Source organism: Nicotiana tabacum, chromosome 8 (assembly GCF_000715075.1).
Source record: "Nicotiana tabacum cultivar K326 chromosome 8, ASM71507v2, whole genome shotgun sequence".
NCBI classification, from domain to species: domain Eukaryota; kingdom Viridiplantae; phylum Streptophyta; class Magnoliopsida; order Solanales; family Solanaceae; genus Nicotiana; species Nicotiana tabacum.
The window spans coordinates 146,053,462-146,081,266 of NC_134087.1; the positions used below are offsets into that span (position 1 = coordinate 146,053,462).

A 27,805-nucleotide genomic window follows, 5' to 3' on the forward strand; every position below is an offset into this window, starting at 1 on the left:
ACAACAATGGTATTTGTTCTTCGTATAGTTATGACAACAAAATGACTTACTCTTACCGTGACAAACGAAGCTTGTCATTGACTTCAATGTTCTCTATCTAATACAGAAGGTAGAAGGATTATTCATTTCCTCAAAATATAATGCATCATTGGTAAAAATATAGTAATGATATTCTATTTGCATTTCCCCCCCTAAAAAATATAAGAATCCATGATTTATACACTGAAATTACAGTAAGGCACGTATATGGGGCAAAATTTCTTTCTTTAGTGAACTACCTAATAGGATCATCATTCATAAAACTTACTTTTTTTAATTTCTATTTCATAACTCAAATATATTAGTTTATAATATTTGTGTAATCTTGCGTGTCTAAAGACTAGTGTGTGTATATATTTATATTTATACTATATTAAAAACATGAAAGCCCTTAGCTAAATGTCGTTCGCCTTTTTTACCTTTTAAAAATAATATAATATTAAATAAAATTGTTATTTTACTTATATATATATATATATACACGTACAAAAAATATGAGAAATATTTTTTTTTCAATATCAGCCTATAATAAGAACAAACCTTAATTGAAGTGGCAAAATAAAAAATAGTGTCAACTTTAAGGCGCAGCTCTGTGTATTTGGCTAATATTTAATAGATGTACCAAAAATGTTCACTAGTACGTATTATTTTTGAACCTACCCTGAACATAAGGACCATTTTTCTCGGAAGGAAGAAAAAAGAGACCGTGTTCGCGGTCTGTAATCCAAATGGCGCTGCTCTTGTAAAGCAGATATCCCAGGTAAAAAAGGTGAGATTAAATTCCCCTGAAAGTTCAATTGCTCCTGGTGGATAGATTACTCTGTTTTTTCTTGATTACTGTGGTGGATTTACACATAATTCGTTTGCTATTTTCAAATGGGTCCAAACCTAAATTTTTCTACTTCATCAGTACGCAGAAATTTTTATTGAACTTTATAGTTGTGGTTGTACAGCATATATAGTTGTCAATTAGTATGCACTCACTAGCTGATATAGTGTGAAACGTTTTGAATATTTGTAAATGTTATCTTCGAAACTTTTAACTTATTAATTTCTGGATTTTCACAGTATTTTGTTGAAGTTGAAGTGTAATAAGGGAGCAAGTTTCCGAGCACATGGCATGTCATCAACTGTCACATTGTTTGAGGACTCTCTTTCACTTAGGGAGTAAAAATATATGGGTTGCTCAGTCGCCTAGTGGCAATTTCAGTACTTCCCGTTTCAGAAAGTTACATCCCATTTGTTCTTTATCGACATCTCCTCTTAATAGGGTAAATAGAAAAAGCTTCCATTAGTCTTTATCTTCAGTCCCTTGTACTTTTCAACATTAAAGCACTAATTGGCTATATATATATATAATAATTATAATTTGTCAGGGTTACTGCAGAGCCGTTTCTTCTGCTAATAATGTTGAATCAGAGCAAGTGTTACATAGAAATGTGCTTTTTGATTTTCCCCATACTCAAATTAAGTCGCCCAATCTTGATCCTTCGAATGGCAGAGTCATGCTCATTGACGGAACCTCAATAATTTACCGAGCTTATTACCGGCTGCTGGGTATGTTTTTTGTCTGTATCATTGATTGTCGTATTCATCCTACTTTGGATATTGATTGTGGGTATTTGTGATGTATTAGATCTACAAAGCATCAACTATATATAACCAATAAAATCTGCTTTTGCTTTGCATTTCTTATCTTGATAACCATAATTTCCAATAATGGAGAAATTGTTATACAATATTTGAACACTTTCACTATATTGAAGTAGATTTTAGGTCTTATAGATTATAGAAGCCATCCCAAAATGCAATTTTGCAATGCTTGAAATTTGAATGGTGTTTAATGAATAATTCTGTTTGATTGCTTCTGCAATATGAGAACATAGAAAGTTAAGGCACAGAGGGAGGGGGGAGGGGTGGACCTAAGTGACGAATAGAATTGACAAAAGCAAGTAGACAAATCAATAGATGGAAAAAGAGGAAGATTCAGGAAAAGAAGAACACTAAAGTTGCTTAATGAGTTTTTATAATCTCTCGGAGAATGACATTTTTGTGTACGCCTTGTATGTGGGGAAATTTCTGCATCACTTTAATAGAACTCGTACCTTGTATAAATCTTTGGTTGGAAAGATCAAGTATCTGATAATTCAGTTAATGATGGATGTATCATGTATGAATTCTTCACAGAACAGAAGTACGATGAAATCAAGTGATCACAGAAGAAAATCCTGCAATATATTCTAAATCATAAGAAACATGACATTCACAAAAGTGCTGAGTCTTCAATTAAAGGACTTCGGAGGGTAGATGCATACACTTTGAAGTTCCATTGCTAGTGAGAAGTAGTAGGAATCTATCTTCAGCTAACAACTACAAATTTGAAAGTTTCTTAATCAATAGTGGAGCAACATTTACCTGCTCAGGCTCCCAGTTTTTTTGACGGTCCCAAATACTCTCCGTAGGAGCCTCTACCTTCACATTAGTTATTATTTTGTGAAAAAAGTATTTGTCATGGTGAAACTTGCTTTCTTCGTGTTGCAACTTGCATAGAAATACTTTTTTTTGTGTTAACCAGTTATTTGGAGAAGAGGGAAACAAAGAGAAAGGAAGGAACAAGAGAGAGAAATAAAAATGAAGAAAGAAGTGAATGAAGATCATTTTCTGTCCTATGTCTGATTTGAGAGGAAATAAAGAGATAAATGGAACAGAGGTTAAAACATCAGCCTATTTACTTTAGTCACTAAGCAGGTGGGTCAAGAGAAAAGGAATTTTACACTTATTTTATAAAACTGAAAAAGGAAAAGAATCCTTTTTATACATAAAAAAGTTCCTTTTCCTTTGTTTTCTCTTTCCTTTTTTCTGGACGAGGTATTTGTTGGGTATAGGAAGAACAAAAACCTTTGGTTATATATGGAGGATTGTATGGGATCAAAGGTCCAAACCAAGAAAAGCAAAAGCGTTAGCAAGAGGCCTTTTTCTTTTTGGGTGGATAAGAGAAACAAGATTTCTTAAGTATGGTACTGTCATTTTGAGTTATCAATCACTTTCTTTTTTATGTGCCTTTATCAATTTGCTTCTTTAATTGCTTTTTATTTTGTACCGAGGTCTCTACTTGAGGTTTGAGTTTGTTTGTGCTTGGTATTTGGTAGAACACAAGAGAGAGCTCACAGGCATATCATGGAGAAATTTGCTCTTCTTTCTTAGACTTTAGTATTAAATCTTGTGGTGATGGTGCATTGCTTAAAGCTTAATATCAATTATTTCACATATTGATATAACATTGGTGTAAATCATTGCTCTAAGGCCAGAGTCTCAAAAAATAGGTTGACGGAAAGTTAATATTCTTAAATGCAAGTTGTCAACATGAAGTATGTTATCATCATTAATAGACCTATGAAGTGCTAATTTGTCGTTTCCCTCTTCGTCCTATTCTAACCTTCATTTCTCATTCCGTATCATCTTTTTTCTTTTTTCTATTTGCGGGGGACTGTAATAATGTGATCCAAATTCTATTAGCTGATGAGGCTTTCTGCAAAATGATTTAAAGATGACAATTTAACATCTTTAGAATGTACTTACTCATAGTCCAACTTTATCTATTATGTTAAATTTCTTTTTAAGCGATATCCGATTTTCTCGATGGCATAAGTCGAAGGCTTTTTTGTGCTTGCCTGCCAGACTGACTTACAACGCCAGAAGTTTCTTCTACTTGGTTTATGTTGATACAGTTTTTACAGTAATTTACCCTTTCCTAAGACATCAATGAAATATGCATATTTTGCTTCTGATATATAGCTAAGCTTCTTGAATTGGAAAACTGAAAGAAGCAAATTATAGAACACTTTGACAAGGGAAGAGTAAAGTTAGTGCGAATTAGAATTTTGTGTTATTTCACTTGCTAACTCGATAAAGCTGGACCTTTTATCATGAGCTTATTGGAATATAGATAATCCCATTAGATATGAACATGTGTTCTTCCTCTCCATTTATGTTTTGAGCAGCTAAACTGCACCACGGTCATCTTTCACACGCTGATGGCAATGGAGATTGGGTACTGACTATATTTACAGCATTGTCACTTGTAAGTCTTTGCTCCTTTAGGTTCCTGATGTTTCTTGTGATATTGTAACATGGGCAAAGTAAGGCAATTTCGTATCTACATTGCGGGATTACCCTTTAAACCTTAGACGCCTTTGTAAATGAAGATGTTTTCCTTCTTAAGGAACTCCTCCATGCTTGTTTAATAAGTGAATCCAGAAATTAAGGATTCCCAGAAAACTTTAAATTGCTTATTTTAACTCAAGCAACTTGCTAATTTAGCTCTTCTGTAGTTGCTTGAATTAGTTTGGATCTACTGTATAGATCTACAGCAGTCGTCTTCTTTTATTTGTAGTTCATATATTGATCTAGCGAACATGCTTATATTGCAGATTATTGACGTTCTGGAGTTTCTTCCTTCACATGTAGTGGTAAGCACCTTTTCTTCTCTGTTTATATTAGTGTCAAAATATTCTTCAGTATTAGCCAATAGGATTTTTGTTGTCATCTTTACTTCTTTATCGTTCCTTCATGTACTTTCAAGGTTTTGCACCTCTCAAATACAAAGAAGAGAGAAAAACAAAGGCACCACGCTAAATTTTTTCACAAAACTAGCGAAATCGTTCTTCAAACTCACGTTAGAAGAATGTAAGATAAAAAGAAACCTCACCCACACGTTCTTCAATCCCGCAAGGTTGCAAGAACCGTTGAATAAAGGAAGAACAATGAAATAAAAAGTAAATCATGTTTTTGAAGCAAGGGCTTAGAAAAACTAATCACCCACCATTATTTTCAGCATATTGAGCCCTTTAAAGTTTAAATAGGCCTTATAATGAGTAAAATTAACGAGGTTAAGAAAAACTAATCCTAATTAAACTAAAATAAGAATAAGGGTAAGGAACACCTATCCTAACTTAAATAGAAAAGAGAATTCTAGTAAGGATGGGATACCAACTAACAATCCTAATTTGACTAGAATTATGAATATAATCCTACTAAAATAAGAATTAAATTACTAGGAAGCAAGAAATCAGAAATCCTAATCTTAAGGAAAAGAAATCCTAATCTTGGATGGATTCTTGTACTTCTTGGATTTCTTGAATTCCCAGCCTTCTTGATCTTTGCATCATTCTCCCTTGGTTGAAAAAGACTCATCCTCGAGTCTAATGGCGTAAGATTTGCCATAATAAACCCAATGCTCACCAGGTTTCAAGTTACACTTTGGTAGCTTATCATAGAGCTTGTTCACGTTGTAAGAAAACTTAGCATGTGGTCGAACTAAATCCCACTTTCTAAGTTTCAACTTTCTACCATGCCTTCTCCATGTAATCTTTCTATATTGACTATCAAACTTCAACTGACGATATGAAGTTATTGGTGTTAGAACTTCATGAAACTTAGCCAACTCCATGTATAACTTTGAATTAAGCATGGAGATCAATGCTCTTCTTGGGAATGCATCAATTGCATCGCTTTTACACCAATAGTCTAAAGCAATCTCCGAGATCTTGGTTGGACAAATTTGCTCAGTTTGTCAAAGGCTTAGGATATTTTCAAAGACAAGCAAATCACACAATGTTCATTCGACATTCACTACAAGGAAAAATAACAATCCTTATAGTGTATATTGATGACATCATACTTTACGTTAAGATGACTCAACTGAAATGAAGAACGTAAAGGATCAATTAGCATCAAAACTTGAAGTCAGAGACTTGGGACCTTTGAGGTATTTTCTTGGCATGGCGATGGCTGGATCATAAGGAAGGAATAATGGTGTCTCAAAGAAAATATGTATTGGATTTGTTAAAAGAAACAGAAATGAGATTGTGCCACCCGTAGAAACTCCTCTTGATCCAAACGTAAAGTTCGGGAATAAAGAAGGAGATTCGATTGACAAAGGCCAATATCAGAGATTGGTAAGGAAGATAATCTTCCTATCATACTCGTCCTGATACAGCTTTTGCAGTAAGCTTAGTCAGTCAGTTTATGCATCCTCCCCGAAAAGAACATCAAGAGGCTGTCTATCGAATGTTGAGATATTTTGAAAGGCTCACCGAGAAAAAGATTGTTATACAAAAATAGTGATAAAATGAGCGTTTGAGGAATATAGCGGATGTAGATTGGCAGGGTCCTCTACTGACAGAAGGTCTACTTCTTGGTCTTGTACATTTATTTGGGGAAATATCGTGACATGGAGAAGTAAAAAGCAAAGTGTTGTGGCATGAGGTATTTTGAAAGGCTCACCGAGAAAAAGATTATTATACAAAAATAGTGATAAAATGAGCGTTTGAGGAATATAGCGGATGTAGATTGGTAGGGTCCTCTACTGATAGAAGGTCTACTTCTTGGTCTTGTACATTTATTTGGGGAAATATCGTGACATGGAGAAGTAAAAAGCAAAGTGTTGTGGCATGAAGTAGTGCAGAAGCGGAGTACAGATCCATGACTCTTGGAGTTTGTGAAATGATTTGGCTTAAGAAATGATAAAGGAACTACGAAGACCTATGACTCTACCGATAAAGCTATACTGCGACAATAAAGTTGCCATAAGTATAACCTATAATCTAGTTCAACATAATAGAAAAAAGCATAATGAGGTAGATAGACATTTCACCAAGGAGAAGCTCAAAGTAGGAAGTGTGTGCTTACTATTTGTGTCAACACAACATATATTTCTACTAAGGGGTTATTTAACTTGAGATTTGAAGGTCTTGTGAGCAAGTTAGGCATGTTGGATATCTATGTACCAACTTGAGGGGGAGTGTTGATTTGTATTATCTGATTATGATCATATGAGGTCATATCGGACCAGATGGTTAGGAAAGTTTCAAATTCTTAGGGATTAGATTTGGATTAGAGTTCTCTTAATTCTGGACTATCTAGAATGAAAGGATTATTTTCCTTTTGATTGATTGGCTATTTTCTATAAATTATGAACTCCGTGAATGAATAAAATATACTATTCCAGTGGATGCCCGACCGTGTTGAGAGTTCTTGGTCTCTTTTCCCACATTTCTCCTCGTAACAGGCTGCTCTTTAGTATGTTCAACGTTCTCTTTGTTAATCAGATGATGCTTTGATTTGTATGTTCAGAATTCAGGTCCTTATTATCTACAACATTTTTCGTTCCTTATTTTTCCTATATCACATATCCATTCCTTATTTTTCCTAGATTACTGTCACCTACATTTAGCTCACCTGTGTTTATCAGGTAAATTAGATCTCTTTGGTTTTGACTCATTCCTTCGTCATTGCAAAAAGAATCTTCTTCTACAAATTTCTCCCTTGCAGACGAGTGCCAAAAGAAAAGGTTGGGCTTCAAAAATGTAATATCTATAGTAACCTCAATTTTTTTTTTGTTTTTAGATCATGACGCTATACCCTTTCTAACTTTGGGCATAGCCTACAATATTACTCTTTCTTGCACGTGGTTCTAGTTTGCTCCAGTATGATCATGGTTGTGAACAAAGCCCATTATATCGGAACACTTTTAATGGCCAATCAGTAGTTAGCCTAGATGTAGTAAATTTCTCTTTGAATAGGCTAAAGGGAGTTATATAACTAAGAACCTTAGATTCCATCCTATTTATTAAATAGGTGGCAGTCAAAAGAGCTTCTCCCCATAAATATTAAGGCTCCGGTTCCACTAAATACCTATTTTTTCCTTCTCGAAAACCCTATTTGTTTTTTTTGGGGGGGGGGATTCGCTTCTCCCCATAAATATTAAGGCTCCGGTTCCACTAAATACCTATTTTTTCCTTCTCGAAAACCCTATTTGTTTTTTTTTTGGGGGGGGGGGGTTGGTGTCACGATAAGAATTTTGATGAATTAAGGCTCCAGTTCCAGTAAATACCTATTTTTTCCCTCTCGAAAACCCTATTTGTCTTTTTTGGAGGAGGGGTTGTCACGATAAGAATTTTGATGAATTATTCCCTTATTCTTAAAAAATTCCATACTGCTCATTGAAAAACTCTTAGCCACCATGATTCTTAATAATTTGGATTTCTTTTTGAAGTTTCAATCATAGCATAAAAAACCTCGACCACCTTTTTTACCTCTGTTTTATCTTTCAATAGCTCAACCCAACTAAGCCTAGTGATCACATCAGTATATTCACAAACCACCCTTTTCCTAGTGATCACATCAGTATATTCACAAACCACCCTTTTCCATAATTTGTTAAAACCCTAGACGGTCGCCAAACATCACTATGGATAAGCTTAAATAGTTTTGAGGCATGATATTGATGAGCGGAAAAAAACGTTGATGTTTTGCCATTTCACAAAATTCACACCGAAAAATAGGAAGGCTTTTGTTCGGGAACAATTGAGGTAACAAATGCTTTAGATAAGAAAGCCAGGATGACCAAACCTACAATGCCAAAGCATAAACTTACTCTCAGTAAAAACAAAGTTGTTATCCTCAAGAAAATAAAGACCACCTGATTGCTTAGCATTGCAATCATCCTCTTCAAGACCTTGCTCTGAACTTCACCACAAAATGAGTCAAATGTTGCACAACAATTGAGTGATTGGGTTAATTTTATAACTGATACTAAACTGACACAAGATGGCAAGTTTATTTCGGACATAAAGGACATCAAAGTGGGTCAAGGAAGGAGTCAGTTTGATAGTTCCTTTTCCCGGTAATTGTTGAAAAAGATCTATGAGCTATTTGAATTGAAAAAGATCTATGAGCAGTTCGAATTTTTTGTCCCTGCACAAAGCAAGTAGAGAAAAAAATGAAAAATTTCTGTCATATGTTACTAGCTCGGTAGCTCCTGAATCGAGATTTAGGAGTTTACACAATTTGAGTGAGTACTTAGAAAAAATAAAGGGTACAATACCTGTTTGGGCAAAAGAATAAGAGGGATTGGAAAGACTTTATTTACTGATTTGGAGTTGATTCTCAAGAAGCTTGTGCAAGAGTTTTAATTGCTGTTCAGTGAACGGAGCCAGAAGACGACTCTTTCCCAAGCTCTTCGCTGGTTGTTTGGAATACTTGGCTGCCTTGATTGTCAACCCTTTTATTTCTTCTGGTTTGGAGGTTTCCCGTAAATTTTCCAACATGTTTCGGGGGTGTGCTAGTGCGTTTTACAGAAATCACACTAGGGTTTCTTTTTCTTGTCATCATATCCGTTTTGCAGCTATTAGTGTGGAAGAATCTATTCCTTTTGGATCCGGATTAGGATCTGATTTCAACCTAATGTTGCTCCTGTTTCTTCTCTTCTTATTTTTTTTGAGAGTGTCTCATGCAAAGAAGGCAAGGTTTTTTCCCAAGGATTTGAGATCTTCATCAAATTCTCTGTTTAGTCCCGCTAGGAATAGATACAACAACAACAATAAAAAATCCAGTATAATCCCACAAGGTGGGGTCTGGGGAGGGTAGTGTGTACGGAAACCTTACCGACAGACCCTCGATTCCAGGAAAGATGAAAAGAAAGCATCAGCAACAAGCAGAATAACAACAAGATAATGAGAAAATGAAACGAAAGGAACAACCTGTAGTAATAGATATCTAACAATAACAGTATACAAGACTAACACTAATACTACTGGTATGGGAAATAAACACTCTCAACTACCTACTAGCATTCTACCTTAATTCTCGACCTCCATGACCATACCTTCCTATTAAGGATCATGTCCTCGGTAAGCTGAAGCAACACCATATCCTTCCTAATCACCTTTCCACAATACTTCTTTGGCCCACATCTACTTCTCCTTAGACTCACCAAGGATAACCTCTCATACTTCCTTACTGGGGTATCTGTGCTTCTCCTTTTCACATGCCCAAACCATCCAAGCCTCGCTTTACACATTTTGTCCTACACCGAAGCCACTCCTATCCTGACCCGAATATCTTCATTCCTAATCTTATCAGTCCTGATATGCCTGCACATCCATCTTAACATCCTCATTTCTGCTACTCTCATCTTCTGGATTTAAGAATTCTTAACTGGCCAACACTCTGCCCCATCAACATAGTCGGTCCAATAACCGTTTTGTAAAACTTACCTTTAAGTTTAGGTAAGTTCTAAAGATAAGTTCTCTCATTTTCTTCCTTTTTCATTCCTCTCACACTATCCGTAGGACACTCCCACTCATCATTGTAGCATTGTTTTAACTCTTGTGAAAATGAAACAATTTCATTGTAATAGATGGTCACCTGTCTTTCTCCCTGCTTAGCCTTCCAAAGCTTAATTTTTAATTCAAAAACTTGAGAAGCATTTTCTACATCAAAGTAGGTTTCTTTAACAACTTCCCATACATCCATTGTAAACTAAGTATGGTTTACTTATTGTTTGTTCCATATAGTTTAGAAGCCACACAATCACCAATTAGTTCTTGAACCTTCGGGCATTCATCTTTGGATATCCAGCTTCAAGTTTCCTTACTTCCACCGGTCAAGTGCCCAAGTTTTCCTTGTCCATCAATCGCTAATCAAACATATTAGCCCACTTCAGATAACTTTTTCCATTCAACTTATGGGATGTTAGTTGAGAGGATAAATGAGATGGACAAATGATAAGACTCACTGCTTTGATTCATGGTAGTCTCAGCTGGGATTGCACTAACAGAACCATCGTAATTAGATAATACAAATCAACTCTATCAGAAACTTTACTAACTTGTCTGATCTGATATAATCCCGCTTCATCATAATTAGATACTCCCTTTGTCCCAATTATGTGGCACACTTTCTTTTTTAGTTAGTCTCAAGAAATGATAAGTCTTTATATTTACTTATTTAATAATAATTTCACTTTAAACATCCTATTTTACCCTTAATGTGATGATTTATAGCCACATAAATTTCTATATTTTGATTTGAAATCATAAGTTTCAAAAGTCTTTCTTTCTTTTATTCTTAAACTTTGTGCCCAATCAAACACAATAACATAAATTGGAATGGAGGGAGTAATACAAATCAACACAAGAACTTTAAATTCTTTCCAAAAGGTGTTTAATATATGAGAAACAATATTTTAGTCTCTGGCTGGAAGACGCTAGGAAATGCTTGTTGCATATCTACATCCCACTTAGTTATACATGTATGCTATGTTTGAGTTGATAGTGATTGTGGAGGAAGTCCGAGTAACTAGCATCTTCACTAGTATTAGTTGCAGAATCTGAGTAAATGAGCTAAGGCATATCTATAATTTTGTATTGGCAATAATCTATATTTATTTCGTAAAATTTTGATTGACTTATCAAAAGAAAAAAAGAATGTTGAGATTTTTCAGGTGATGCTTTTTGCTAATTTGAATCGTCAAACTCCATCTCTTAATGAATACCCTTCTTCGTGGTAGTTGGTGTAGACTTAGTTAAATACTAGATGTAGCAGTCCATGCAAAGCATATTTTGCATGGGCCCAAGCCAGACTTACATTCAAATGCAAGAACTCAAAGTGCCTTTTGGAAAAATAGTTTCCCATAATACCTCATTACATCATAAATACAAGCTTAGTAGATGGTCAAGTCTGGACACAACTTAAATGCATATTTTATCCCTAATAGGCATGGTATAAATATGAACCTTTCTCCATCTTTGATGTTGTCCTGATCGGCAACTGAGAACAAGCACATGCAACTGTACACAAATCAAGCTTGTCATGAGCTTTGCAAATTACTTGATAATAGAAAAGGGAAAGAATGGCTGGAATCTATTTTAATAAGTTGAAGTCAGCAAAATCAAATACGAGATGCTCATAGACCGCCCTGTGACATTGTGCATTGGTGTGTCCCGGTTCTTTATATCAAATGACGACGGAGGAAATATCAAACAAGAGAAATCCTAAAAAGAAAAAAGAAAATAGAGGAAGAAGATATAGAATGATAAGGATCTTGATACCAAATTTGATAGAATTTGGCTACAATTAGTTTATAACACTAATTACATCCTAATTACGTAACAATTGACCCAAAGATATTAAAGATAAGAGAAGAAGATTACCAAAGAAGATTTACACCTTCAATGGCAGTCCAAGGAGCTCTTCAAGAACTCAATAAGGTCTCCAAAGAGACTCACATAAACATATCATCCAAAAACTAAAACTAAAAGACTCACCATTTGGCTAAGTAAGCTAATGGTCTAAGGCTCAAGTCCAAATACATAAAACAAGGAAAAGCCTAAACTAAGTAAAATGGGTTGTGTGGCAATGGGGCATGTATATGGGCAATGTATGATCTCTCTCAAGTCTCTAATGTTGATCTAACGTGGTCAACCGTGATCAACCCTTGGTCAAACCCACAATCAAAGTTGGTCAACTCTTGGTAGAGCTCCCCGGTTTTTTCAAATAATGTATACTCATGATCTATTTATAGTCATCTCCCTCCCTTCAAAAAAGATTTGTTCCCAAATATTGACTTGTAATCAAAAGAACACAAGGTGTAAAGCCTCTGGAACATTTCATAAGAATCATTTGACTACAAACTAATCTAGCCAACATGACTTTGAACAAAAACTCTTTAACCATATTTGTTCCCATCATCATATAAAAACACTTGTGATAGAGCATCGAGGGTGTGACCTAGTGGTTAATGAGTGGGTTGAGAACCACGAGGTCTCAGGTTCAAATCCTAGCGGAAACAAAAGTACTAGGTGATTTCTTCCCATCTATCCAAGCCGTAGTGGATAAAGTTGACTGGTACCTATTGCTGGTGGGAGGTAGCAAGTATCCCGTGGAATTAGCCACGATGTGCGCAAGTTGGCGCGGACACTACGATTATCATAAAAAAAATACACTTATGATAGATCCACACATCACAATAAGGAATGACAAAGAGTCCATTCACAACACATAACACTTGTTTCATCCAGCAAAAGTAGTGACATGTGATTCATATATCAAGTATATGGGGGAAATCGACTAAAATGATAGTAACGTTCAACTCAACCACAATCAAGTGTTCATTCCAGTGACTTCTTCAATCATACACCACTTATCATATAGCCAAGTATCATCAAAGATAATAAAGATCAAACTAACTTATCTCATTGTGATTCATCTTGATGTCGCTTTTCGAGTGAGTATTGTATATCAGTTCCTTTATTCTCCATGTGAAGCTCACGCGGATGCAAAAATCTGCATCTTTCGACATATAAAATTCTGTCCAGGAAAAGGTTTACTGTATGATGATCAAGGATTCATATGCAGCACTTTTTTTCTATTTTGATTTTGAGATTTTTTTAAAATTTAGAAATTTGGGATGTCTTTATGATGTAATTAGGCCTTTCCTATTTTGCTTTGCTTTTTTTTGATGTGGATGTCGATTGACTATATTTACTGTCAAATGGATGCTTTAACCTTTCGCTGGAGACTTTTTAATGTTTGAAGGCAATGATATGAAAGAGAAAGGAAACATTTCCTACATATCAAAAAAAAAAAAAAGAAAAAAAAAGAAAGGAAATATTTCCTCTATCACAGGGCAAACAATTATATTTTCCGGCATTTAATAGATTACTTATACAAATCACAAAATAAAAGAATGAATTTCAAATATTGGTATCATGGTAAAGCACAACCCAAAATATAAATGGACGGAATGATCTAGCTATACCATCATCGAGCCGAAAAGCGCAAGTACCATGTGAACTCGTGTTATGTATTACAAAACACTTCATTCTTCTCTCTTTTTCTGATGTGGGATTTGCGTGACATGTGCACCCCTTCTTCAGAAGCTTGCTTGCAAGCCTAGAAGCTTGCGCGTCCTGCTTGTCCTGCCCTCGTCAGCCCGCCTTGCATCATAGGTGTCACATTCACCCCCCTTGGGACTCAGTGTCCTCGGTGAGATTTGCGCCACATTGATACCATATTTGTCACAACCCAAGCTCATGACACATATTGTCCGTATTGGCCCAAAAGATCTCACGGATTTGTCCTTTGGGTTAAGCCACATAATTTCTCTTTGGAGCTGAACTCAATTCTGTTAGATGGCTGATTCATAGTTTTTGTCACTGGATGGGAGTCTCTTAATAATATCTTCTTCATTTGACTTCTTTTATGCAATTTCTTTGATCATTTTCTTTTGCGTACTTACTGTGACATATAGTCTCATCCTCTAACTTAAGTTGCATTCTTTGCAGGTTGTTTTTGATCATGACGGTAAGAGTTGTTATTGTATCATTTCTTTCTCTTTGACCATTCTCAGTTTTCGTCTCTGTCATTATGTCTTGAGCTTTTGGCAGAGTTTCTCTAATTGCGTCGCCATCGTTTCATGCGTATCACTTTTTGATTAGACAGAGCCTATGCAGTTTTGGTGTATGTTTTTCCTTGCTTATCTCATTTTTATCGACATAATTCTCTGTTGTTATTGTACTTCTTAAAGCATTTGATATAGTTATAATCCTGAAACGTTATTTATCAAAAGCAGTATGTTATTCAGAATTTGTGACTTCAATTCAATTTTTCAGTCGTCATTCCTTATATCAGGATGAAGGAAAGAAGTGATTTTCCCTTTTAACTTGTTATTTTGATATTTTGATATTTAGTTTATGTTGAAAGCAAAAGCAAAGCTCTTCCAGCTGCTATTGGAATTATTGCCTCATTTTCCCTTTATTTTGCTTTCTTAAAATTTTCTTCACAAGGTTCATATGAATTGTGGGGACAAGTTAACACAATTTTATGTCATCATGGAAGGACCATGGTAAATTCATCTTTACTGTGTAGGTTGACATTTTGCTATCCAAGCTTTGCAAGCGCATTTGGCCATTTAAGCTCTAAATAATTGTTGTATCTTTGTTATCTCTAGCTTTTTACCCAAAATTCGAAGTCAAACGAGAATGTTGTCCTCGTTTGCGTTGTTATCTAAGGCAATAAAATTTTGCTCTACAAAAGTGAGAGTGCTTTATTTGTAGATAAGATTTGAAATGACAAAAGAAAAGTGACTAATTATCTACTCAGACAATCCAAACTGATAGGTTTAGGTATGCTGAGTCCTCCCTCTTCAATAGCCTGGTGTAAAGGACTTCGCCTAAAATAAGCCATTTCCTCTTCCTTTCCACTTTCTCAAATCCTGATCTAATTGTGTGATATTCTATATGTAGAATACCTCCATCATTCTCTGTGGTTCCTCTACCACCCAGTTTTGTAAGTTTCTCCTGAATCTTAGGTATCCCATGCTGCACCTTTTGTTTTATTATCCATATACCTGATTAATTGGTTACTCCCTCTAACTCGATATGCGAAAGACCGAAGCGTAGGTGACGCTTAGGGAAACTAATTCACATACATTTCCACTTATGTAAGTGGCGTTGCCGCTGAACTCCTCCCATCCTTATATGATGCTCCCTCATTACCGAAGTCCATAAGTAAAGTGATGTTTTCAGTCCTTCAACCTCCTACATGTGTGCCATATTTTTCCGCTATTACTATCTCCAAAGTGCCTATTACTCAATCCCAATTCTCCATATCTAATCCCTTAGTGGGGTAAAATAACAACATATCACATAAGTTCGAGTTTTTTTGAAAGAATTCTTAAAAAGAAGAAGAAAATTTTGAGATGTATAGGATGGACAATCCAAGGTATAGAACATGTAAAGGACGTTCTTGAGGCGTATGAGGTGGACAACACAAAGTTGTAAAGCAGGTACGAGGCAAGCCCATTTCTCGAGGAGTTAGTTCCATGAGACTCAAGTCCCCATGGCCACGTTGGTGCATTTAAATGCTACCTCACACCGGGGCAAATCCTGATATGAGTCCTAACTTTCTTTAAAACGCTGGAATACATATCTGATCCTGGATCGTTACTATCGCTGCAACAATATAAGTTGATAGCTCTTTTTGTTTGGATTTTGAGTCAACTAGCTTCCGTACTCACTTTTCTTTTTGAAAGAGATCAATGATACTGCTTGAATATGCTAAAAAAATGTCTGATAATGATAGTAAGGTGCAATAACTTTCAGAGTTTAGATACATAGTGCAACCTAGGAAAGTTTGGCTGGCAAGTAGCTGAACCTTACTTAGTGCAGACGATAAAGTGCAGATCTAAGTTGCTCAGACACGGGTGTGGATTTAGAGGTCGGATCCTTCGAGATGTAAATTCTAAGATTTTGGGGATATGGATCCTAGTACGGATTCGGGTGCGGGGATCCGTCTAAAATAATTCAAAAAAATAAAAAAATCTCTGTAGTACCAAAGATTTTGTGGAATACTTACGTATAGCTTGTAAAGTGTGGATTTCTTTTTTATTCTCAAGTTGAAGACAAGTAAAAGATTGATTTGCTTAAAAAAAATGATTTCCTAGATAAGGTATACTATTTTCTTCAAATTTACCCTAGTTTTGGTTCTGATTTTGGGAATCAAATTGTATCTTGTCTCAAATTTTTCCGTCCGCCGTGGTCAAAGTAGCCAAATTGTTTGATTGGATCCGGTATACCCACACCCATACTAATGTCGTGTCGATACGGGTGCAACACCTAAACTGCTGTGTTGGGGCAACTTAGGTGCAAATAGTGTGTATTATCTTTTTACTTATTTCTTGATAGTTATAATGGAACTTCTGTCTTAAACAGGTAAATATCTTCTTGGGATATATTTTGTGAAATTCAGGTTTCTTTCTTGAGATTTTTTCTTGGACACCGGTTTTTTGATACAATTTTGCTAGCAATAGCGTTGATCTACACATCATCAATAATTCATGAAAGTTTTTCAAAATAACTGGGACTAAGCGAGTTTCTCTTAATATTGTTTGTCAAATCAAATCCTTACAGGATTTCCCTTTGGTCATACATCTCTTTCAACCAAACAAAATTTTGTTGCAAAAGGTATGTTTCTCTATGTTTCTTCTTTTGTCCTTTTCTGAAGCTTACTATGTTGAGAGCCAAGTGAGAGGGTTTCTTTGGTACTGATGGCAGCTAGAGATTTTAGAGATTCCAACAGTATCTTATGTATGAGATAAAAACTTGTTACAAACCTATCCCAGTTGGACACTGTCCCTAAGTACGTAACATAAACTGCAATGCGGTATATCAATTTCTGAATCTTCGTGATGATTACTTCATGTCATTTTCTTGTGCTGCACCATAATGTCAATTTTTTCTCTCTCAATAATTTGATGCTAGAGAAGATATGTTTGTTTCACTTTTCAATTTTTTTTTTGTTCACTTCCTTTTGTTTTGGAAGGAGAGGGAAGATGTAAGCTCTTATTTGGAAGTGGCTTGGTTGAGCACTTACCTATTGTTAACAGTGAGAGTTTTGATGTTAGTATACAACTTAGGTATTCACGTTGGTAAAAGTTCTTTCTGGAAACGATAGGATAATCAAGTTTATTCCAGTTCTGAAAAATGAAGTTTGTTCTCAGGTTCTTTTATTTCTATGGTTTGCCAGTTGATGTGATTTCAGATGTATGAACTTCCTTGTTGCAAGATAATAGAAAATGCATGGCTTATAAAGAGAAGAAGTTTACATGTGCATGATAGTATTGGTCAATTTTCTAAAGAAAAGGGAAGTAGTAATTGTTGAATAGTACGTATAGGAGATATAACTTCCAAAAGTGCAAGTGTTGCTTTTAAAATATCAGTCTTTTCTTTTGTGGGATAATGCCTTTAATAAATCACTATGATAACATTGCAGATCGCATTGATAATTTAGGTCTTACGTGTTAGCCAAAATCATTTGAAGCTTTATTCTCTTGTCAATAGTTCCATTTCTAATATTCTAGATTATTTTGCATAGGCCTGAATTTTCGTCACAATATGTACCCCTCTTACAAAAGCAATCGTCCTCCAACACCTGATACAATTGTTCAAGGACTTCAATTTTTGAAAGCTTCCCTTAAGGCCATGTCCGTCAAGGTGATTGAGGTGAGGTTCATCAAGTACCGGGTCAAAGATCAATCCTCTAAGCTTGCAAGATGCTAGGTTCATTTGTTTCTTAAGCAGGTGCCAGGTGTTGAAGCTGATGATGTTATTGGAACCTTGGCTGTTAGGAGCGTTGATGCTGGATTCAAGGTAGATGAGGAATCTTTCTAAATTGCTAAGCGGGTACAAAATTACCTGACATAAAGCATTTCATACCCATACTTTTCTGCCTTTTCATCTTATGTCAACCGTAACTGCTAGAATCCAAGTTGAGCCACTTAAACAAAATAATAAAAAATGAAAAATAAAAGTAAAAAAACTGTATAGGTATATGAAAATGTTGGTTTATGTTTAGTTAACAATGGCATGCTGAAAATGTTGGTTTATGTTTAGTCAACAATGACATGCCAATTGGAAGAGTTGGTGGAAAGAGTTGGTGTGGATGCTAGGAGGAAGCTTCCTCCTTTGATGTCACCCATGACATCAAGAGGAGGTAGTTTGATGTCACCAATGACATTAAGAGGAGGTCTTTACCTCTATAAATAGATGCACTCCTTCACTTGTAGAAATCATCCCAAAATAATACAATACATTGTAGCGAGTAGAGAGTTAAGAGAGAAATTCTCTTAAGTGTAATTGGGAAATCTCCCCTTCCTTTGTTAATATTAAAAGGGCAATTGTTCTCTGGTGGACGTAGGATTATTTTGATCCGAACCACGTTAAATCTTGTGTTCTTTCTTTTACGTTTCCGCTAACAATTGGTATCAGAGCGACAGGATTCTTTAACGATCCAAGGAGAAAGAACAAGCAAATATGAGTTCCATGAAGTTTGAAATTGATAGATTCAATGGACGCAACAACTTCAATATCTGGAAGATCCAGATGATGGCGTTACTGCGGAGGGAAGGTTCAATCCATGCTATTGACGGAAAGTATCCTACGGATATATCAGCTCCCGACAAGGAGAAGATTGAAGGGGATGCATTGAGTGCAATCCAACTATCCCTTGCACCTAACGTGCTTTGTGAAGTGAGTACGGGTACCGAAGAGACGGCCAAACAGTTGTGGGAAAAGCTAGAAGGGCTATACCAAGACCGATCAGTGACAACAAGAATGTTGTTACAACGGCGTCTTCACACATTTAAGATGGGGTCAGGTACTTCGTTACAAGATCATTTAGATGCGTTTAATAAACTTGTCATGGACTTACAGATTGCAGGAATTAAAAGGGAGGAGGAGACGCTTGCATGTGCTTTGCTATTTTCATTGACTTCAGGATATCGTGATATTGAGAATTCAATGATGTATAGCAAGGAGCTTATCAAGCTTGAGCAAGTGCGGCAGGCACTTAACTCTAGTGATGTGCGGAGGCACATTGAAGGAGATAGAGATGACCAGGCAAGTGGCCTCTTTGTAAGAGGCCGGACTAGCCAACAGGGAAAGACCAAATTAAAGCATAGATCAAAGTCTCGTGTGAACAAGAAGAATACAGAGTGTTGGGGTTGTGGCAAGAAGGGGCACTTTGAACGAGATTGCCCAATGTCAAAGTCCAAGGAAAAGGCGAGTGCATCTACAGTTGAACAGGTACATAATTTTGATAATGATTATGTACTAACAACATCGTGTAATAATAATAGTAGTTATGAAAACAAATGGGTGTTAGACTCTGCTTGTACTCTGCATATGACGTTCCGAAAAGACTGGTTTAGCAGCTACGAGAAAAGTGGAGGAACCGTAGTAATGGGCAATAATGCAACTTGTGCAATAGTTGGCATTGGCTCAGTTCGGGTTCGCTGCCATGATGGAATCGTGAGGACTATTACACAAGTCCATCATGTTCCTGATCTGAAGAAGAATTTGATCTCCTTGGGTACTCTGGATGAACAAGGCTACAGGTACATGAGCGAAGCAGGAACTATGAAGGTGACTAAAGGTTCTTTAGTCATGCTGAAAGGCAAGCTGGAGAACGACCTTTACACATTGGCCGGAAGCACCATTGTTGGCTCTGCAAATGCATCTACAGTGCAGTTATCTAATGATGACAAGGCAAGACTATGGCACATGAGACTGGGTCATATGAGCGCACGTGGACTGGAGATGTTGAGCAATCGTAAACTTTTGGAAGGTGAGAAGATCAGCACGCTTGACTTCTGTGAGCACTGCGTTCTAGGGAAGCAGAAGAAGGTCAGCTTCAGCACTGGCAAACACAAGACAAGAGGAGTGCTAGACTACATTCATTCAGATTTATGGGGTCCTTCTAAACTTCCATCGAAGGGCGGAAAGAGGTATCTTCTCATTTTTATTGATGATTTCTCACGAAAGGTTTGGGTGTATTTTTTGAAGGCAAAAAGTGATGCTTTTGAAGCATTTAAAGAGTGGAAGATTTTGGTTGAAAATCAAATGGAGCGGAAAATCAAGTATCTTCGCACAGACAATGGCTTGGAGTTTTGCAATGAAGAGTTTAATGAATTCTGCAAGGTTCATGGGATCTCAAGACATAGGACTGTCAGGCATACCCCACAACAGAATGGAGTTGCCGAGAGAATGAACAGAACTCTTCTTGAAAAGGCTCGTTGTATGCTCCTACAAGCCAAAATGTCCAAAGTATTTTGGGCTGAAGCAGTTCACACTGCTGCTCATATTGTCAATCGATCTCCAGCATCGGCAATTGACTTTAAGACTCCGAATGAGGTATGGTCAGGTGAACCCTCTAACTATTCATACTTACGAGTATTTGGGTGTCCAACTTATTATCACGTTAATGAAGGAAAGCTTGAACCAAGGGCTAAGAAGGCCATATTCGTAGGGTATGTGGATGGAGTAAAAGGGTACAAACTTTGGTGTTTGTCTTTACTCAAATTTATAGTTAGTAGATATGTCACCTTCGATGAATCCTCTATACTTGATCCCCGTAAAGTTTCCGTGGAGTTTTCAGGAAACAAGAACAACGAGCAGGTGGAGCTTCCGGTGGAGCTTGCCAAGGAAAAGGATCAAGAGACTCAGGTTAAAGATGAGTCAGAAGATGTAGGCGTTGAAGAACTTGCTGTCAATGAACCATACACAATTGCGAAGGGGAGGGAGAAGAGGCAGACACGAGAACCGGAACGCCTTATAAATCAAGCAAACTTGATTGCATATGCGTTCGTAGCTGCACAAGAAGAGATTAAAGATCTGGAGCCCTCCTCGTATATTGAAGCAACTTCTTGCAAGGATGCCGCACAATGGCGGTTAGCCATGACTGAAGAGATGGAGTCTCTTCACAAGAATCAGACATGGGTCTTAGTGAAAAGACAAAAGGGAAGAGGACAGTTGGATGCAAGTGGGTCTACCGAAAGAAAGAAGGAATTCCTGAAGTGGAAGATGCTAGGTTCAAGGCGAGATTGGTTGCAAAAGGTTTCAGCCAAAAGGAGGGAATTGACTACAATGAGATTTTCTCTCCGGTCGTGAAGCATAGCTCAATTCGCGTGCTACTAGCATTGGTTGCACAATTTGACTTGGAGCTTCAACAGCTTGATGTCAAAACTGCTTTCTTACACGGTGATCTAGAAGAGACAATCTATATGGATCAACCTGAAGGTTTCCTAGCTGCGGGAAAAGAAGATCACGTATGTCAACTAAAGAAGTTTTTGTATGGTTTGAAGCAATCCCCTAGACAGTGGTACAAGAGGTTTGATGTATTCATGACTACACATGAATTCTCAAGGAGTGCATTTGATAGTTGTGTGTATCACAAGAAGATGTCTGGTAACTCAATGATTTATTTACTGTTGTATGTTGATGATATGCTTATTGCTGCTAACAACATTACAGAGATAAATGCTTTGAAGAAACTATTGAGTAAGGAATTTGACATGAAGGATTTAGGAGCTGCAAAGAAAATCCTTGGTATGGAGATTTCAAGAGAAGACGATGTTGTACATCTTTCTCAGAAGAGGTATATTGAAAGGGTTCTCGAAAGATTCAATATGCAAACGTGCAAGCCTGTAAGTACACCATTAGCTCCTCATTTTAAACTTTCAGAGTCACAAATGCCTCAGTCCGAGGATGAGGTGGAGCATATGTCAAAGATTCCTTATGCCAGTGCAGTTGGTAGTATTATGTATGCTATGGTATGCACACGTCCAGATATTGCTCAATCTGTAAGTGTGGTAAGTAGATACATGTCCAACCCAGGAAAGAGGCATTGGGAAGCTGTCAAGTGGATATTGAGATATCTCAAAGGAGCTTCTGGTGTTGGTCTTACCTTTCGAAAAAGTGGTACAGGTATTTCAATTCTCGGTTATGTGGATTCTGACTATGCAGGAGATCTTGACAGAAGAAGGTCCACAACTGGATACATCTTTACCCTCGTTGGCAGTGCCGTCAGTTGGAAGTCGACTTTGCAGTCGATTGTCGCTTTGTCTACGACAGAAGCAGAATACATGGCAGCAGCGGAGGCGGTAAAGGAAGCTATCTGGTTGAAAAGTTTAGTAGCGGAATTGAGTTTGGTTCAGCTGGAATCAACTCTTAGATGTGATAGTCAGAGTGCTATTCATCTAATGAAAAATCAGAGATTTCATGAGCGCACTAAACACATTGATGTCAGATTTCATTTTATTCGAGATGTTATTGATGAGGGAACTATCAAGGTCGTGAAGGTTATCACAGACGATAATGCTGCAGACATGTTGACCAAGATAGTCCCGCTCGCTAAGTTTGCACACTGCAAGGACTTGGCGGGGGTGTGCATCAACTGATGCAACTCCGAAGAGAACAGTTGCTAGGTGGAGGTGGTATGTTCAACAATGGTTTGATTCTTCTTGTTTCTTACAACGGGGTTGCCCAGTAAGCTTAGAAGTTTTGGCCAGAGTTGTTCACACGCTCGAAACGCAAACCAAGGTGGAGATTGAAAATGTTGGTTTATGTTTAGTTAACAATGGCATGCTGAAAATGTTGGTTTATGTTTAGTCAACAATGGCATGCCAATTGGAAGAGTTGGTGGAAAGAGTTGGTGTGGATGCTAGGAGGAAGCTTCCTCCTTTGATGTCACCCATGACATCAAGAGGAGGTAGTTTGATGTCACCAATGACATCAAGAGGAGGTCTTTACCTCTATAAATAGATGCACTCCTTCACTTGTAGAAATCATCCCAAAATAATACAATACATTGTAGTGAGTAGAGAGTTAAGAGAGAAATTCTCTTAAGTGTAATTGGGAAATCTCCCCTTCCTTTGTTAATATTAAAAGAGCAATTGTTCTCTGGTGGACGTAGGATTATTTTGATCCGAACCACGTTAAATCTTGTGTTCTTTCTTTTACGTTTCCGCTAACAGTATAAGAAAAGAGTCTCGAGTCTACTTAGAGTTTCTCTGACGGGTGTTGTTGAAATATTATCTTGACCTCATCTTACAGTATTTTCATTTGCCTTCAACAGGCCTGCTTCTCTTTGAAATGTTAGAAAGCAAAAGTTTCTTTTCCAAAGAAGACTGATGGAATCCAGACGAAAAATAAATAGGAATATGGCTGTAGGTTGGGAGTGGAGCAGATGTGAAAACATTTTCCGCCCATCCCCACCATTGCAACCCCTCCACCTGCAACCCCATCTTCACCATGGTAGCCTAGTCTCTTTGTGCACACGTCCATCCATAGGCATTTATTGCCTTCAACAGGCTCGTCTTGATACAGAGAAGAAATCTAACTAGCACTTTGAGACTATGTTGCTCGGACTCTCCAAAAGTGTTGCCGCACCCGTGTCGGATCCTCCAAAAATGCACTAAATTTGGAGGATCCGACACACACCCAACAACATTTTTGAAAAGTCCGAATGACATAGCTTCGAGATAAAAGTAAAAATTGTAGTAGTGATCAGTAACGCTCTATTGATGACCAAAAACAAAATTTGAAATATAACTTTAACATGGAAGACGTGTGTTAGGTGGCCACTTGTGTCACGTGCCACAATCCAATACTTGTGGTTGAAGAAAGTAAGAGAAATAGGACAGATGGTCATCCGTAGCTGGAGTAGAATATCAGTGAGTTTTGAAGGGTAGGCATGTGTTTGAATAACTGCGAGAGGAAGCATGTATCTTTTAGTTTGTCTACTGAAATTTGGGTTTCCATCTAATAATCAAATTAACTCTTGGATGTATATATGCAATGAAGTTATTCTGGAGTATAATACAATCCAGGGAGAACCACACCCCAAAAGCTTGCTATTAAGGTTGGAGAGCTCAAGGCTATATGTTGACCAGCTTAATTATAGGAGAAGAATCAGAGAATCAAATTTGTAATTATAGCTTGATTGTAGGAAGATTGTATTGTAGCTTAATATTCTCTCATTATTTTCATTTATTTACTTTCCTAGAATAGCCGTAGGACTTTTGTATAAAGGCATGTATCAGTAGGATGTAAAATACATTGAAATACATAGAAGCCTTCTCTTCTTCTCGATTTCATCATGGTATCAGAGTCAGTGCTGCCCTTTTGAGGTGAGTTTTCTCCCTCTGCAGCACTAGGGTTCCATAGGTTGAGTTTTCTCCCTATCTCTTATAGTTTTCTTGCTAAAGTTTCTGTCCAAAGCCTTTTTTTCACCCTCCGCCATTTCTGTACAAAAACTGGTATCACTGGAAAGATTATACCTACTGTACGACCTACCCAAACTAGTTTCAAATTTTTCCGAAGTCCAGAAGACAAGTCCGGCGTAACCAGTTAGCTCCAAGAGCCTTTTTTCTAGATTCTGAAGGTTGTTTTTGGGTTTACCAGGTTCTTCTGTTTAGAGTTTATATTTGACATTTCTTTTTGTGCTTCAGGTTGTTCAAAAATATGGGGGACTCAAAAACAGTAGATAACAATAATTCTGTAGACAATAATTCTGTTTCACATGGTATTAGGCTTCATTTGTTTGCACTTAATGGAGGCCTGAATCTTAATCATTCAGATCTCAGACATTAAGTGCGTTTGTTTTTAAAGTTTGAATATTAATTATTCAGATCTTAATCATTAAGTGTGTTTGTCTTTTTTTACTTCACAACCACTTAATAAGTCTGAATAGGTCCTGTATCATTAAGATCTATATCAAAGACTTAATTTCATTAAGATGCTATCATCCATAGTCATTATTAACTGCCGCCACTACCTACCATTATCAACTACCACCATGCCACCTACCACCACCATACTCAACTATCACCACCATCATTCTCAATCATAGCCGCCACTATTGTCGACTACCACCACCCACCATCCCCACCACTCCCATCACCATCATTCTCAACGACAACCAACACTCATCCACCTCAACTACCACAACTAACCATCCCATCACCATCAACAATCATAGCTGGCACTGCCCATCATTATAAACTACCACCACCCACCACCATCTTCCTCAATCACAACTACCACCACCACTACCCGCCATTATTAACTATCACCACCCACCACCACCTTCCTCAATCATAATAGCTACCACTACCAATCACCACCAGCTACTATCCTAAACTACCGCCATCAACCAAATCTACCACCAACCACCGCTTTTAGTAGGCATTCACAAGCACTACCGTTAGCCATCACCACCAGCAACTATCATATTTTAAAAAGCTATATATTTTAGTGATGGAATATTAGATTAATTAGTATTTTATTTGAATTTTATGTTTATTAATTTTCAAATAAACATAAATTTTATACATTCAAATGTTAAAACTCAAACGGTCTTAATCATTTAGTATTCATATCTTAATATACATCTTAACATTCAGATGTGTATTCAGATTCAGATGTCTTAATCTTAATGCACATCTTGATATTCAGACGTGTATTCAGATTCAGACGTCTTAATCTTAAAAAAAACAAATGATGCCTTAGTATGGTAAAATTGGATGGTGCTGGTTCGTATCTTGCCTGGTCAAGGGCTTGTTTGTTGTTTATTAAATCCAGGAAAATGATTGGTTATGTGTGACTAATGCTGCTTATAGTCAATGGGATTCTTATAATTCCCTTGTTATGACTTGGCTTTTGAATACTATGCACCCTCGAATTTCTAAATTTATTGCTTGACGCTGCTGAAAAAATCTGGAATTCAGCCAAGCGCACTTATTCTCGCAAGGGAAATGATTCCCGGATCTTTGAAATTCGAAATAAAATTCATGCGACTAAGCAAGGGGAGTTGACTATCACTGATTATTATTCCGAGTTAAGCGGGTTATGGCAGGAGATTGACTACTATCAAGATCTCCAAGCAATGTGTACTGATGATGCAATTCTCTTTCAACGATTTGTTGAAAAGGAAAGGGTCTATGATTTTTTACCCGGTTTGAACCAAGAATATTATCAGATCAGGGTTCAAGTTCTCGATAAAGTTCCTTTTCCTTCTCTTCAGGATGCATACTCTTATGTTTAATAGGAAGAGAGCCGACGAGGGGTCATGCTTTATTCAGCACCAATGGAGAAGTCGGGGTTAGATGTGTCTCATGACAAAGGCGTTCACTTCTGATAAAGATCACATGTAGTGTGATTACTGTGGAAAGCCAAGGCATACGAAGGACACATGCTGGAAACTACATGGTAGACCAACTAGAGGTCGTGGAGGAAAACGTGTAAGTCCATCAAGGGTTGAGGCTAATATTGCAGAAAATGTGGAGACATCCAGGGAAACTACTTCTGGAGAATGTCTTCGGATGAAGTTCAGCATCTTCGCCGTCTCCTGAATAAACTTGACTCTTCTAATGTGCCACTTCCAATTACGTGCAGTCATGTATTGCCTTTAATGCTCACCTTAATTCTTGGATTATTGATTATGGTGCGAATAGACACATGACAGGCTCATTTAATGGCTTTAAAAACTACTCTCCCAGTTCTAAAGGGGATTCAGTATGACTTCCAAATACTTCTGTTAGTTTGATAGTTAAATAGTAGTAAATAACCCTAATCCCATATGTATTAGGAGTAGGACATGTATTATATATATAGGGCTCATTGTATCATTGTTAATATTAATCAATAATATTTTCTCCTGTGCATTCTCACATGATATCAAAACTTCAGTGAGAAAATTATCGATGTGCATCATTCCAGCGCCTTCCAGGAAGAAAGACCTCGTCGCCGTGCAATTTTCTGGCGACTTAAGAGGCCGTCCGTGACAAAAAGCCACTTTTCGTCAGTGTTGTGCAAAAACCAACACCACCACGAAGTAGATCGGCCTCCGGCGACTAACCCATAAAAAATTCTCCGTCAGAAGAACCCCCACGCGCCGCCGGAAGAAATTTTCCAGCGAAGCTCCGATGCCCACGCGCCGGCGCGTGATAGTGTTTCCGGCTAGATTTTGGATAAACTTCTTCAGGACAGTGTATTCTCCTGGCAAATCCGAGCCTACCCATCCAATTTAAATCAAATTCTGACCACTTTTATATTTTTCCGGTGTGAATAATGATTTTCCCGGCGTGAATAGTAATTTTCAGAAAAAAAATCTGTTTTTTCCGGTGCAACATTATAATGGCATTCATATTTGAAGCCTTTAACTCACAATCCGTTGGATCCAATGCAATGAATCTAATCCAGAAGGGTTCTTTACTGGATTATATTGAGTTCCTTCAGTACAAAGCATGTAAACAGACATCTTCAGGGATAGCTTCCGTTGTTCAAACAGATAGTAGTGTGACTTGTGTCTCCCAACCTTCAACCTCTGAGTCTTGGGTCATTGATTCAGGTGCATGAGATCATATTTCTGGTAACAAATCTCTTTTCACTAGTATTTCATATTCTCAATCTCTTCCAACAATCACAATGGCCAATGGGTCTCAAGCCATGGCAACTCCAATAGGTCAAGCAAGTCCACTTCCTTCCTTAACTTTAGACTCAGTTCTTTATGTTCCTGGTAGTCCTTTTAATCTCATAGCCGTTAGTCGCTTAGCCAAATCACTTAAATCTGCTGTTTTATTTCT

The 27,805-nt window shown here is 37.1% G+C and overlaps 1 protein-coding gene across 12 annotated transcripts in view; it reads left to right on the forward strand.

The window, feature by feature from the left end:
• The first annotated feature begins 663 nt into the window (after window positions 1-663).
• LOC107832360 (uncharacterized) overlaps window positions 664-27,805 on the forward strand; it is a 56,374-nt gene continuing 29,232 nt past the window's right edge. For 2 of the 12 annotated variants that reach the window (XM_075219737.1, XM_075219739.1), the window contains exons 1-9: window positions 665-808; window positions 1,108-1,310; window positions 1,416-1,596; window positions 4,041-4,120; window positions 4,470-4,508; window positions 14,169-14,187; window positions 16,794-16,847; window positions 17,758-17,885; window positions 17,964-18,032. In XM_075219737.1, coding sequence (XP_075075838.1) covers window positions 1,155-1,310; window positions 1,416-1,596; window positions 4,041-4,120; window positions 4,470-4,508; window positions 14,169-14,187; window positions 16,794-16,847; window positions 17,758-17,885; window positions 17,964-18,032 — 726 coding nt within the window. In that variant the 5' untranslated portion in view covers window positions 665-808; window positions 1,108-1,154. Of the gene's footprint in view, window positions 809-1,107; window positions 1,311-1,415; window positions 1,597-4,040; window positions 4,121-4,469; window positions 4,509-14,168; window positions 14,188-16,793; window positions 16,848-17,757; window positions 17,886-17,963; window positions 18,033-18,650; window positions 19,467-27,805 lie in introns of those variants that run through there. The other 10 variants (XM_075219735.1, XM_075219736.1, XM_075219743.1 and 7 more) reach the window with 9 other exon arrangements.